A 14,398-nucleotide genomic window follows, 5' to 3' on the forward strand; every position below is an offset into this window, starting at 1 on the left:
ATTAATTTCATTCATACATAAAATGACAATTCTTGGGATTACAAATAATGCATCATGATATAAATTGAGCTCTTAATTTGTTTACTTTGACTTTGGGCAATATACTAGATGTACAAAATTACCTTAATACCGTAGGTCAAAAGTAAAATTATGAAAGTAAAGACTATCATGCAGAACGATCTCCGGTTGTATTAAATGCCCGCGCAATTCGAATTCGCGCCCAGCGCTAGCGCAGATAGCTAGCTCGCAGCGAGCTCATTTTGGAAACGACCACGATCCGTCTTCACTACTTTCTCTGAGATCAGCCATTATTATTGTGTTGTCAAATTTCGTCAAAATCTGTTTCAATAATAGTTTCACCGTGTATTCCAGCAGTGGTGATTCTAGTGTTGTTTTGTCACCATGACCAAGTTTAACTTTGCATATGTGAAGTTTCTGAGGGATAATTATAAGGCTACCATTCCCATCACTGACATCAAACGGTTTGATGCGAAGTTTCACGAAGTGTCCAAGTGTTATATGGTGGCTTGGTGCGACGACGACGGGATGGATGTATTCTACAAAGCCCAAATACTGATGTTGGCAGGTACGTTATCACTTAGATTATAGCTAGAAATAGAACAGATCTAGTGAATTGTTCTTGAAAATGAAATAAGTCACCTCTCTTCTGTTCTGATTATGATATGAATATGGATTGCAAAAAAGGGGTTAAAACGTAGATTCTTGGAGTTGGACCATTATTTCTGATGAGAAAACAAAAACTTTTTTATTCTCACTTTTTGTATCATGTAGGCCTAAACGTAAATAAAATAAGTCTAAGTTAGACTACAGTACCTGTCTCCAGGTTATAGCCTACATAGTACACTCATTCAATGAACAAGGTTATGATATAACCTTGTTCTCACAATCTCAGTTACATCTCCATGACCATGTCATGCATGTGTGGCAAAATAAGGGTGGCAATGTTTGGCCTATTTTCTCTTTTTTATGGGACAAATGCTTGATTTTCTTACACTGTCAGTTTTCATTACAGCTATTCATTATATAACTTGGCTCTTATGGAAATTCAATTTTATGAATTATTTTTTTCTTAATTATATTATAAATAGAGATTGAAAAATGAAAATTTTCTTGCCATATTACTTTCCACCAATAGAGGGCGTACACAAAAGTATGCCAAAAATTCAAGTTTTTGAACGTTCTGGTAAATACAAAAATTATTCCCACGTTACTAATGAAAAATAAATTGCAACTGTATGGAAATTAGTAATATGGGCCACAAAAGTGATATTTTCATGTTTTTTTTAAGTGTGTGCTCAATACAGCATTGGCATACCATAGTCCTACCTGTAGATTGACTACAGGCAGGATGGTAGCAGTGAACAAGTGATAAAGTATAGGCCTAGTGACGATATAGCCTAGTCTATATAGGCATTGACCTTAGCTAGGCCTATATATTTTTTTTAATTATCATTTTGGATCTAGGACCCCTTTTGCAAGCGAGCAAATCTAATTTAAATGAAAAGATATATTTTTTTGCCTCTTATTTCATTTATGTTGTCAGAGCGACTAAAAATCCATAGGCCTAGGTTTTTAGACAGAAAACAATAAATATGAAAAATTGACCTAACAAATGAGCTCTTCAGAAAAGTTTGGCAATAACTGAAGGTTACAGGTAGGTCCACTCAAGGAAATAAATTCTCCCATATTATACATGTATGCAAAAGTGAATTTTCATGATACCCTAGCATGCCTACCATGTGAAATTGTGTTGGTATAAATCTACTTATTTTTTTAATATTCTTAAAAACAAATCCTTTCGATTTTGCAAAGTTAAAGGCCGTTGTGATAAGTTAATGATCAACCATGACCAGTTTTGGTTGCTTAAGCAAATTTTATTAATTATTAAATTGAACTTTAATGCATGAGTGAACAAAAATTACACTTTTTGGGCAGCATTTCAACTGTATTATTTGGATCTCTTTTGGAGAAGCATTTCAAATTTATACCTAGGGATACCTAGGGAAGTTTCTGAATGAAGGCATGTTATTCCTCTGTATTCAGTTCTAGGTTTTTCCTCCTCAAGATGGCTGGCTCTCTTTCGGGAACAGGGCTTTCGTAGTCATATTTTATTGGCTCATTTTTCCAGCATCTATCCAGGGCAGCTTCAAAACTGTGCACACTTGGGGCAGTGACAACATCATTATTTAGGCTATTCCATGTCTTACGTATTCTAACATAAAAGAGAATTCCTATATTTTGGGGTCTTTGTCCTTGGTATGAACAATTTTTTACTGTGACCTCTGGTATGTTCAATTTATCATGTGGATCTCAGCAATGTGTTCTTGGGAGTAGGGAGAATAGGGGGTGGGATACGATTTAAGTGGGAGAATTAGGTTAATGGAATGAGAGTCAACAGAACATTCAGCCCCCTCCCTCTTTCCCCCTCCCCTCCTGTTGAGAGACTTTGCTATTGTCATGTATGCATGAAGTGCAGAGCAGGATGTTGATTTAATGATTAATTTTGAATTGGGGCATCAACCTTTTCCTATTAATCATTTAATCATCATTTTATCAGTTAAAGGTCAAGTCCACCTCAGAAAAATGTTGATTTGAATCAACAGAGAAAAATCAGACAAGCACAATGCTGAAGATTTCATCAAAATCAGATGTAAAATAAGAAAGTTATGACATTTCAAAGTTTTGCTTATTTTTAACAAAATAGTATGAACGAAAATATGAACGAGCCAGTTACATCCAAATAAGACAGTTGATGATGTCACTCACTATTTTGTTTTTTATTGTCTGAATTATATAATATTTCAATTTTTACGAATTTGACGATTAGGGGACCTCCTTGCCTGAAGCACAAAATGTTAAAATAATGGAATTCCACGTCTTCAGGGAGGAATGAAACTTCATTTCACATGACAATGACGAGAAAATAAAAATATTTCATATTTCAAACAATAAAAAAAACAAAAGAAATAGTGAGTGAATGACATCATTGACTCTCTCATTTGGATGTAGCTGGCTCGTTCATATAACTGTTTTTGTGAATTAATTGAAGCAAAATTTTGAAATGTCATAACTTATTTCATATCCGATTTTGATGAAATTTTCAGTGTTATGCTTGTTGAATTTCTCACTTTTTATTCAAATCAAGTTTTTGTTGGGGTGGACTAGTCCTTTAATCAACTCATTCAATGTGCAATGTGATCAATCAAATATCTCTTTTCAATACATTATTTAATTAATTATCATAATCATTATATTTCTTGGTACTGTAATCATTCCATAAAAAATGACCATCAGCCACCGGTCACTTGGCAGTTACAAACTTACATGTAAGTTTTGAATAGGCTACAATCCAGGAAGTGAGACAGAGAGGGGGGGGGGCTGTGAAATGGAGGTGGAGGGGGAGTACATATGACTTTTAATTGGTAAAAGGACAAAAAGAAGACAATGCACTTTTAACCAAGTCTGTGCATATCTCGGCTTCTTCCTTGTAACAGGTACCATCACATTACTCTGACTCTCATATACATTTCTGAGGCCCACAAGATGAATATACTACACAAAAATTACAATTACTGTTCACCCATGCATTAAATTTCACTTCAGTAACTCATGAAATTTGCATATCAAACCAAAACTTATCTCATTTAATAGCAAGTTCCAAAGGACTAACCACTCAAACAAATGTTAGGCTAATTCCTGCCCAGCCTATCAGGAGAGAAGGGGGGGGGGGCGAGATGGAGAGAGCGGTTGCTTAATGTTCTGTTGACCTTTATCCAATAAACCTATTTCACCTACCTAAGTCATATTACCCACTCTTCTCCTGACTGAGCACATTTTTTACATCCACATGATAAAGACAGAATGCTGCACTAATAATTGCAATTCATGATTACTCCTGCATTAAATTTTAGTTTAATAACATCAAATTTTCATGAACAAGTGATCCTTATATCAAATCACCAAATAACCCTCAACTTTGCAAGTTCCAAACCAAAAAATGAAAGATATTGGAAGGCTAATTCCAGCCCACCTTAATTTTCATACCCTTTGTTTCAGTGGGCAGTGCTCGCTCAAGCATGAATAGTTTTCCAACTTTTTTGTGTCATTTGAAAGTTTACTTTATTGGCTTCATTTCTATAAGTCTCCCCCCCCCCCGAAAGCTACACTTTTTATTTGGCAGCCATTTCAAGTGTATGTTTTTTTATTGGGACACACTGTAGAGCTACATGTACAATGTCAGGAAATGCATAAATTGAGACCCCCCCCCCAAAAAAAAAAATCAAATTTGATTAAAATGGACCTAACTCTTTTGCAACTGAGCTCTTCATAGAGTCTACAGCAAAACACTGAACACAAACACGATCAACGATACACCATTCAGTATTGAAAATATAAAGCCATTTAAATATGTTGATCGTCTTCAAAAATCTGGCTTTCATTAGCGCAGCTTTCATGCTCAGTTTGACCCATTGCAAGAAGGTCAGATCTGTATAGGCTTCCACTGTGAGAGCAAGCTTAAAGGGATGGTCCAGGCTGGAGATATTTACAGTATATTTTGATAAATAGAGTAGACTTCACAGAGCCAAACTACTGAAAATTTGATTGAAATCGTGCGACAAATATCAAAGTTAAATTTTAAAGATTTATTCAGGTGAAACAGTTCTAGGCATGCCTGCAATGGGCTGATGATGTCATATTCCCACTTGTTCTTTTGTATTTTTTTTATATGAAATGAGGTTTATTCAACATTTTTCTACCGAGAACTGAAACCAATCAGTTTGACATCTGATTATAATGTGCATTACTGTAGTTATTTATTGCTGTAACGTATTATCATAATGAAAACACATCATTAAACACATTATGATAAAATCAAACATTTATGATTTCATGTTTTCACAAAAGAAAAAGGAAGTGGGCATGTGACATCAGCCCACCTAATGAATATTCATGACCATAAGCATATAACTATTTTCACAAAATATTGATAAACCTTAAAATTCAATAAATTGGTCATTGGTCATTACATCTGCTTTTTGTAATCATGATTTTAACATGATCCGTGTTGCTGTTTAAATTTGGAAACTCACACTGAACACACCCTTTTAAAGAGAAATTCCAGTAGTTGCAGGAAACACTGATTTCATGAGAAAGTCTGTAAAACCAGGCTTAATTGTCAGTATATCATCGAGGATCTAGATCTGGTACAGTTACATAAACTGAACTTTGTGAAATCTTGAAATCTACGCTGAAAAACGTTCACACTGAAGATCCCCAACACAGATAGGCACACATGGGACAGTGCATTAGTATTATTGCTGGAATAAAGACCCGACGGAAGTGACCGAATCCATACTTATTTTGCTTATTTCTCAGGAATTACACAATTTCTCGCAGAATCCTTTTGTACATATTTCTCATTCATACAAACAGACACTTGGGTGGTCATTATATTAGATTCTGTAAAAAGTCATTTTGAGATCGTTACCAAAACTGGAATTTATCTTTAAGTTGGCATACAGGTAAAGACTGGTACAAATTGATACAGAAGTATCATACATGTAGAAAATTGAAAAAAATGTGTTCTTTTATGGACAAGCAATTACATTATTTTAGGCCTACCTAGTAATGTAAATGAGAATGTTTTTATGTAATGAGTAGTATTCAAACTAAAGAGTAGGCCTATACATACTGATTAATACATGTATGTTTCTTAACAGAGACTGAACTGGAGATACAAAAGAGAATAAGAGATGGGCCTCGGATGGCAATTCCGAAAATCAGAGACTCCTTGGTCGAGGAAACGGAGGATGAGCAGGCACCAGAACTTGCTGCCAAACAGAATGCAACAGACTTTGCAAAGAAGAAGGTAATAGTTTTTGGGGGTTTATGCCTTTTCCAATGCTACATGTAGCAAGGTTAAAATAAGAGTGATATCTCATAAAGCTGTTGTTGGATCTTTTTTATGTATTTGTTTTTCTGTCAACTCTGTTAATACAGCTCTATGCTGATCAGGTCATGAACTTTTCAAGCTTTAGTGTATTTCAAGGCTACATGTACAATCAACAGATGGCATTAAATGTAATAGATATAATGTTTGCATTTGTGTTTCATTGTTATGCATGTACATGTATCAAGATGCTTCCCAAATGCACTCTTTGGGCCCTATGCTTTTAAAATTTCATGTACCAGGATCCACTTCTGCACACTGTCACTTTTACTCAATTGGGAATAATAGAATGTTTTTAAATGTTAATTTCCTGGGTGGAGAAAATGGGTATAATATAGTAGAAGGTACATGTGTGGGGAATGAATGGCCAGAGCAGTAGGCAAAGGGCGTGGTTCTAACTTACAGAGACATGAAGTGGACAACCACAGGCTAACTCAATGATTGCCAGTGATGAACTGCCCTGGGCTGAACAACTTTGAACATCAGGGGTTTATTTGGCATAAAATGATTACATGCTTGATTTGCAGAGATAAATAATATAATAAATATTCAAGTAGCAAAGGTAGCAAATAAAAGAAATACATGAATATACATGTAAATGGCAAATGAATAGCTGCTATTGAATATTAATGAACTTAAGTCAGAGGGAGAGAATGAATCAGAGAATAAGAACTTAGCAAGAGTATGAGTGGACATGAGTACGAACAAAAGAGAGGAATGGAAGAGGGAATCTGGTATGTTTAAAGGAATGTAAAGAAGGTGATGGAAGAAAGGGTGGAATTTTGATGAATGACAGAGAAGAGAGGATGATCAAGAATAATGACTATATAATGTAATAATGACTAATAATGACTATTCTTGAAACCCTGTTCACACTACAGCTCTACAATTTGTGGATGTAGTCATCGTCATATCAATTATTCTTTTTTTGTCCAATACACATAAGTAGAATACCCCCCCCCCTTAATATTTTGCAACGAGAGTGATAATGAAAGGAAATTTCAAAATAAGTTGAGCATGCTATGCAACATATATTTCGCAGCCCACCATACTTTAAAAATATGAGTTCCAAAACTACAAATGGTCAAACCTAATTAAATTTTTCATTCTCCTTTGGAAGAGTATTTGGTTTTAGGATTATTTTGAATTTCCACCAAATAAGTACGTATGTATCTGTTTCTGTCAGATTTGCGAAATATAGGCTTGGCAGCTTGATTGACATTCCCTGTAAGATAAAATATATCAGGACAACTCCCCCTCCCCCCAAAAAAAAAGATTTAAAAAAATACATTTTTGGTATGGTTATATTATTAAATAATAATCCATTCATTGTTACTCAATTTCAGAAAGAACAAAATTCTGCAATGGCAAAGGCCAACAAGTCGGCGCTGAAAGAAATCATTTCAAACAAATTGGCCGCGAAGAGAAAGCAAGATTCCTCGGAAGACAGCACAGAGAAGAAGCTGAGACTTGAGGTTGCGAAGTTAAAAAAAGAAAACCAAACACTTCGCGACCTCAACAGAAGGCTTCAAGAAGAAGTCCTCAACAAAATTCCAAAAGGTAAAATGAGCAACAGGACTATTATATTACATGTAACAAAGAATATATCCCCATAATTTGTTTGATATATTGAAGCCATGTCACTGATTTCATAATCATTACCGAAGACATTATTTAAGAAAGAAACAGTGTACACTATTTTTTTTTGCAATATTACACAGAAGCAGGAATTTATGCCTTAATATAAGAATCCTTTTTCACATGTATTAAAAGAGTGTACTGTAGAGTCTTGATATTGTGTTGACAGCCAACCTCATCATACATTATCTTATTTAAATCTCAGCATTGGTTCAACACAAGCCTATTGCCCCTTCGATGGCCTCCGCACGTTCTCTCTTCGGTAAGTTAATTATTTTTGTTACTTCCATATTGTAACTAACTACATATGTCTAAACTCAGAAAAACATGAAGACAATTATTTTTCCCCCAACTGTAACATGAAAAATAAACTGGTATTACTGTTTATAATTTGAATTCAAACATCTTTTAAATCTCAGGTGATACTTCTCAAGCAAAAGCAACTACATCAGTGGCCAGCAGGCCCAGCACCGCATCCTCAGCCACCACCGCATCCTCAGCCACCACCACATCCTCAGCCACCACCGCATCCTCAGCCAGCACCTCATCTTGTAAGTTTTATTCATGCAGTTGTACATTCCTGTAAGAAACAACTCTTCATTTACAGACACCCTTTTTATAGCCATTCATTATGTATTTCTGGTTGTTTTCCTTCTTTTTTTCTAACTGATAATTTCTTTCAGTGTACCGTATTTAAATTTCTTACTTCCCATCGTGCAATTGCTTTCAGGGGGGGGGGGGTATACAAAACTTATATAAAAGGGAGGTGAAGCTACAATATTTAGACAAAACGGTGTTAACATGTAGTGTACGGAAGTTGAATATACCATAAAATGATAATTCATAGATCAATTTGGAATATTTCAAGTTCTTACTGATACCTTCTTTCATGTCCTACATAGGTCTATAACTTGTACATTTATATATTCTGATGATATGATGACATGCTACTGAGAGACTCAATGATGCTAGATACTTTCAGCACCTTTCATATATTAAAAGATGAAAATCAAAATTGAAACCTTAAAAAAAATTCTTGGTCCAATTACGTGAATCATTGTTTGTTTCATGGATCATGTACATCATTGTTTGTACCTCATTGAGAATCAATGGGGGCCTTTTTCCATTATTATTTAAATAATTTGGAGAATGAATATGGTGAATGTATATAAAACAGTTCTTTCATACAAAGTACCATGCATGTACACAAAGTTCTGTTTTTTATGAACACTATAAAACTATAAAAGCCATGAACTTTTGTGTGTAGTCAGGCCTGAATCAGTTTTGGATGAGAGTACCAAAGCCCTGCCTGATTTTGCCCCCCTCTTTATTACTCTGAATTGGATACAAGTGCTGAGATAAAACCCTTACTAATTTCAAATCGCAAAATATTACTTAAACAAATTGGATGCATGGCACACTTGTATTCTGTATATTGAATCAGAAAATGAAAATAAAACACTAAAGGTTCATTTTAGTGGTCATTCTTATAACTCTGTACACTATATAAATTCTACTCAAATTATTGAGAGTGATATTGTTATATGCGATACATAAAATGAATAGCTATTGCCACACTTTCTCAAAACACAGCTTCATGTCCTACATCTCTCCCTCGGCCTACAGCACCCCATACAGTTTCATCCCCACCAAAGGAACTGGATGCCTTGAATACAGCAACAAATTCCAGTTCTGTTGATGGAGAGGCAAGTATTTTTTTTTTCTTATGCAATATGTCATGAAATATGACTCAAATGTCCTTGACTGGGCATGTGCGGGCACTCATCTGGCATAAATAGCAATATTCCATCAACCACATTTGAAATTTTTATTTGCCGTAAACGATCGGAAAACTGTTGAAATCTGGATTGTTTTTGAGCGTCTTTGACCACTCCAAGAAAAAATTATTGAGAACGCGTCACAGGATAAAAAATGCGTAAAATTGAATTGTCAATTTTTCCATTATTTTCAAAGTGAATAATTGAATTGTTTTATGCTGTTCAGCTGATAAGAATCCTGTCAAATAATTTTGAATGTTTTATTTCTTATTCTGTTTGAATTTCCAAGTAAAGAGCGCCCTCTGTGTCAGAAATTGGTGCCTGCATACACTAAAAAACCGTCATTGCCAGGAATGCACTTTCAATCATTTTCTAAATTCTCACAGAATACTCTACAATGTAAATTGGATAAACATTATACAGGGTATATAACTTCAGAATTATTTATTTAGGTTTCAGAAAACATTTATTTCTCATCTGAAGATGCATTACTATTACTGGATAAAATCGAAGTAAGCATGTCATGTAATAAATTTTGCATAATAAGGACATTTCTATTTTATCTTCCTCTTTTCAGTATGAGTTTCACTGAGAGTTTGAACATGTATGTATGAACGTTGTGATTTATGTCATTACTAAATGAAAATGTCCAGATAAAAAAAAGGAAAAAAAAAGGTCACATGACCTTGCTAACTGGCATGTATCAAAGCATAAAGAATACCAATTATGCAACATTTCATCCAAAAAAAATATTTTTTCTGAAATATTGCTGCATTGCATTATTCTAAACAAAACATTTAGAAACATTGTCAAAAAGTGGACGTCATATGATAGAAACAAGAGTTGGCAAAATAAAACTAAGTATACTTAAGTACACAAATTTAGCACAAGAAATGAATACAATACTGTACACAGTAAAAAAACCCTAAAATTCACAAGAAAAAGCAAATTACCTGTCAAGAATGTCTTTTTCTCGAACAGTTCTTCTGCAAGTTTTGGCTTGGTGTAAAAATTATCCGTGTAGAGATGATATCCCTTGTCGAGCAAATCACCCCTTGTCATGAGCTCAATGACGACACCATGTGCCTGGCCTTCTCCATACCTGATGTGGAACTCCTTTCCAGCATAAAGTTCTACATGCTGAACATATCCGTTGTCGTCACACAACTCGAACTTCTTAAATGCCGAATCTAGCATGACGCTTATTCGGCATGTACTGAATGTACGACATGCGGTTCTTCATGCCAATCATCGACTCATCGATGCTGACATGCTGCTCGGGAACATAGTGTCTCTTGAACGAAGAGTTCCATCTGTCCAAGACAGGATGGATCTTGTTTCATGGATCATGGCCGTCTTCTCCTCGAGGAACTTGAGTTTCAAGATCGTTCACATGTAACATCCGATTGACAAGCGTGAAGAGCCAAAATGGCATAACTTCATTGAAGTATGGGGTCCTCTGGCTTGCTCGAGTAGTCCAGTACTCTGAGAGTTTCTTCTTTTGTGTGAGGCCCATGTTGATTAGGAGGCCCAAATACTTGTTCAATGTCTCAGATGTAATGCCCTCCGCAGGCCACCGCTTGAATCGTGAGCTTGGATGCTCCCTCATCCACGCAACAATACTCTCATTAGCAAGGAACATTCTTGCATACTTGTTGGTCTCTCTGACGATGTGTGTTATCATAGCTTTATCAAAGAACAACTCGAAATACAATACCGGGTCACTGTTCCGAGGTGGGGCTTGTCAGGGACCGGTTTGTCTCACCGTAAAGCTTGGCATTGTCGCTGGGTTATGAGCTGTCTCTGGTGGCTGCACGGGGATCCACTGGCGGTTTGCGTGGACGTTTACCGCCGGGCTGGCTGGCCTTGCTGCTGCCTCTGCACCGCTGCTTCTTGCACTTTCACCACTTTCCATGCTCCAATCACTATCGATTTCGTCACTTGAAACATCTTCCATTTCAATGTCCGATCCTTCAATTGTGTCATCCAAATTATCGGGAATGGCAAAAGTCTCAAATAAGCTCGGTCGACCACCACCAGAATCCGAAGGAGTTGAAATATCAGCCATAATTTCAAACTTTTTAGCTTTGTTTACAATTGCTCAAAGTCGGACATCGCACACTAAATACAATCAATTCACCGCTCACACACACAGCTACAGTATACGGTATACCGGTACATGCCATGCATTTCACACACACATACGCATCGTAAACATACATCGAGCTGATCAGACGAACTTCTTTTCAACCGAGAACAAAAGAAAAATCTTGAGATTTGAAAACTCTTGTGATTGGATAAATCCTGTTTGGGTTCCGTACATTCTTTTATTTATTCATTATTGTTTCAGCCAATCACAGCTCTTCTTACTAGCCCATAGGCCGTGTCAATACTGACCAGCAGCCAATAAAATAATGGGCATACCAAATCGGCCCGTGCATTCTGGCGACAGGCACCAGGCCGATCTCATCGGCCCGTGACACATATAGGGTTAATTATGAAATTGTTGACGAAAATGCTGCCTTCTGATTGGCAGGAATCATTGGCCGTAAAATAGAAGCCAGCATGTTTTATAAAAGCAGTTTTTGGGTAGTGAAATGAACATTTGGGATTATGATCCTGAGGAGAACAAAGTGTTTATGCATGTTTTATAATATTTGGAAGTTTATTATGAATTTTATTTCTAACACCTTTGACCAGACCATGCAAAAACATAGTACGTCCTGGCTCTTGGTTGAGCCATCTAAAAATACCATAAAAAATTACCAATTAGAATATTTGTCAGTAATTATGCAATTGAGAAACTACCAAAGGATATCCCTCCATTTGATATTGCTTTATGGGAAAGTGTGGTTAACTTAAAGACATATTTATTTGAACTTGGTCACTAATGATACAAGCCAGGTTAGCATACTCATGTTGGTTTCGCACCAAGGTACAATTGCTGAGCAAGCGTATCCAGGGACCTATGATGTCTTGGTGTGAAAGCATCAAAACGATCGATCGCTGAGCAAGATCGGCTCTGTTTCTTTCACATCGTACTCAGCTACTGATGGAAATGCCGTATTGTCGAAAATGATCGGTCGCTGCGTACGATCAGAGAGGTAGTTGAGCAACTGATGCAAGCCTATTCATCCTTTGTGACATAGTGAATAAAGCCGTTTGTTTTGCACATAGTGGATGGGATTGTAATGCCTTTTCCGTGTTTTAGCATCTCAGAAAATAAAATAATAAAATCAAATAAAAACCATTTTGACAAGCTAATAGTCCTTCTCCATTCTCATACTTTTTATTGCTCAAACAGTTGTTGTATAAGCTTTAATCAATCAATATCTTTTTCACTCCCTTCATTCTTTTGCCCTGCTCTTCACTTTGATCTTTTGATCAATGCTCAACCCCTTCTCTTTGCTCCTACCTTAAAAAAAAATCATTTTATGTGCTGCACTCGATCGATCTATGTGTTTCATGTAGCCTTAACGATGGTCTCTTTCATCATGTACTATGCAGGGTTCCCACAGTCATGGAAAATCCTGGAAAAATTTGTGGTCATGGAAAGTCAGGGAATTTGGAAAATTTGTGAAAAAGTCATGGGATTGCATTTACCTCTTGGCTATGGCAGCTTTCTAGTTTGTCATGTCTTGCAACTCTCATACTCTGTGATCATACTCATGCAGTGTAATCAGTTTGAGGTTGGTCTTTTTGCCTCGGAAGTCTAGCCTTTCTAACAGTTTGCACGATATGAAGCTGACATTGGATTTTACATCCAATATCGCATACTATGATTTTGACGGGTTACTGGCACTCATCACCCATACAAGAACGATCATAGACTTAGTGGTCCTTCCCTTGAATGTCCTGAAGACTGCAGACCGAGGTGCACTTTTTGGTTTCTTCCTGCTGCTGAACTGGCATTTTTCTGCCATGAATGGAAACGGGATAGATGTCTCCCTTCACAAACTGCACTAGAGCACCATGCCTTACTCTTGCTCCTGTGGTTGCTGTACATCCTGCATCAAAAGCACATCTTTTTCTCAAAGAAGAATGCCCGCCGCTCATTGAGGGTGATGTTTTTGAACTTGAAACAATCTTCAATGAGATGTTTATCACTACAATATGGACAGGTCTTACCTGAAGATTTGGAAGGTTTTTCTTCAGTTGCGAAAGTACGAGCATGTTTTCCGCTTGGCTTTGGGTTGGCTGGCTTTTTTGCTCCCGCACAGAAGCACTGAGCTCTTGGATATTGGCCTTGTCTTCCACTCTCCTCACAAAATCAACGAAGGCTATGAAAGGAGGGTCTTCTTGTCTCCCATGTCTTTCCTTGTAAAGATCAATTTCATCCCTCCACTTGCTTTTTAGGTATGAGGGGATCCTTTCGACAAGTTTTGAGTTTTCTTGGGTAAAATCCAAAATCCCCAGGCTCTTTATTGATTTCTTTATTGCAACGACATTTGCTAAGCAGTCTAACAAATCTTGAAGTCCGGATGCGTCATGGCTGTTGGTGCATTGCCTACAAATTCAGCTTAGAGGTAAAGGCTGAGCTCACAACCGTCAGATTGCCGTACCGTCTGGATAGAGTCTCCAGAGCTTGTTCATACTTATCAGGTGAGCCAATTAAAATGAAGTGCTGCACAATTTCTTTTGGCTTCCCAGATACGCAACTGTGTAGCAGATTCAACTTGGCTCCATATCATCGAGTGGTTTTAAATGTACAGTAGAGGCAAACAAGTTTTACACAGAGGATAGCTTAGTGGGTTACCCGAAAATATGGGCACATCGACCTTTGGTAGCTGAGCCTGAATTGATTAAACACACCTTGCCCGAGAGATGACTGCACTAGTTTCTCAAATGAGGAAACAATCTTATGAATATCATCAAGTGAGTTACTCAATGTTTTGACGACTGTCCCAATTCTAAGTATGTAACAGCCAGAGTCTCCTCTCCTTGGCGATTAAGAAAACATTAAATTCTCTCTGCTTCATTTTCCTCTTTAACTCTTAACATGCCATACACA

General features: G+C 36.7%; 1 protein-coding gene across 1 annotated transcript; it reads left to right on the top strand.

The window, feature by feature from the left end:
- The first annotated feature begins 51 nt into the window (after positions 1-51).
- On the top strand, positions 52-14,372 carry LOC121422715 (uncharacterized protein DDB_G0284459-like). Its single transcript, XM_041617887.1, has 6 exons — positions 52-586; positions 5,742-5,890; positions 7,318-7,531; positions 7,815-7,871; positions 8,029-8,160; positions 9,203-14,372. The coding sequence occupies exons 1-6, from the start codon at positions 403-405 to the stop codon at positions 9,349-9,351; spliced, it is 885 nt and encodes a 294-aa protein (XP_041473821.1). The 5' UTR covers positions 52-402; the 3' UTR covers positions 9,352-14,372.
- The last annotated feature ends 26 nt before the right edge of the window (positions 14,373-14,398 follow it).

This window comes from Lytechinus variegatus, chromosome 10 (assembly GCF_018143015.1).
Source record: "Lytechinus variegatus isolate NC3 chromosome 10, Lvar_3.0, whole genome shotgun sequence".
Classification (NCBI taxonomy): Eukaryota; Metazoa; Echinodermata; class Echinoidea; order Temnopleuroida; family Toxopneustidae; genus Lytechinus; species Lytechinus variegatus.

Coding starts and splice junctions, on each gene's coding strand:
- LOC121422715 (XM_041617887.1), top strand. CDS start 403: ATGACCAAGTTTAACTTTGCATATGTGAAGTTTCTGAGGGATAATTAT. Junction 587..5,741: donor CCAAATACTGATGTTGGCAG/GTACGTTATCAC, acceptor GTTTCTTAACAG/AGACTGAACTGGAGATACAA. Junction 7,532..7,814: donor CCTCAACAAAATTCCAAAAG/GTAAAATGAGCA, acceptor TTTAAATCTCAG/CATTGGTTCAACACAAGCCT.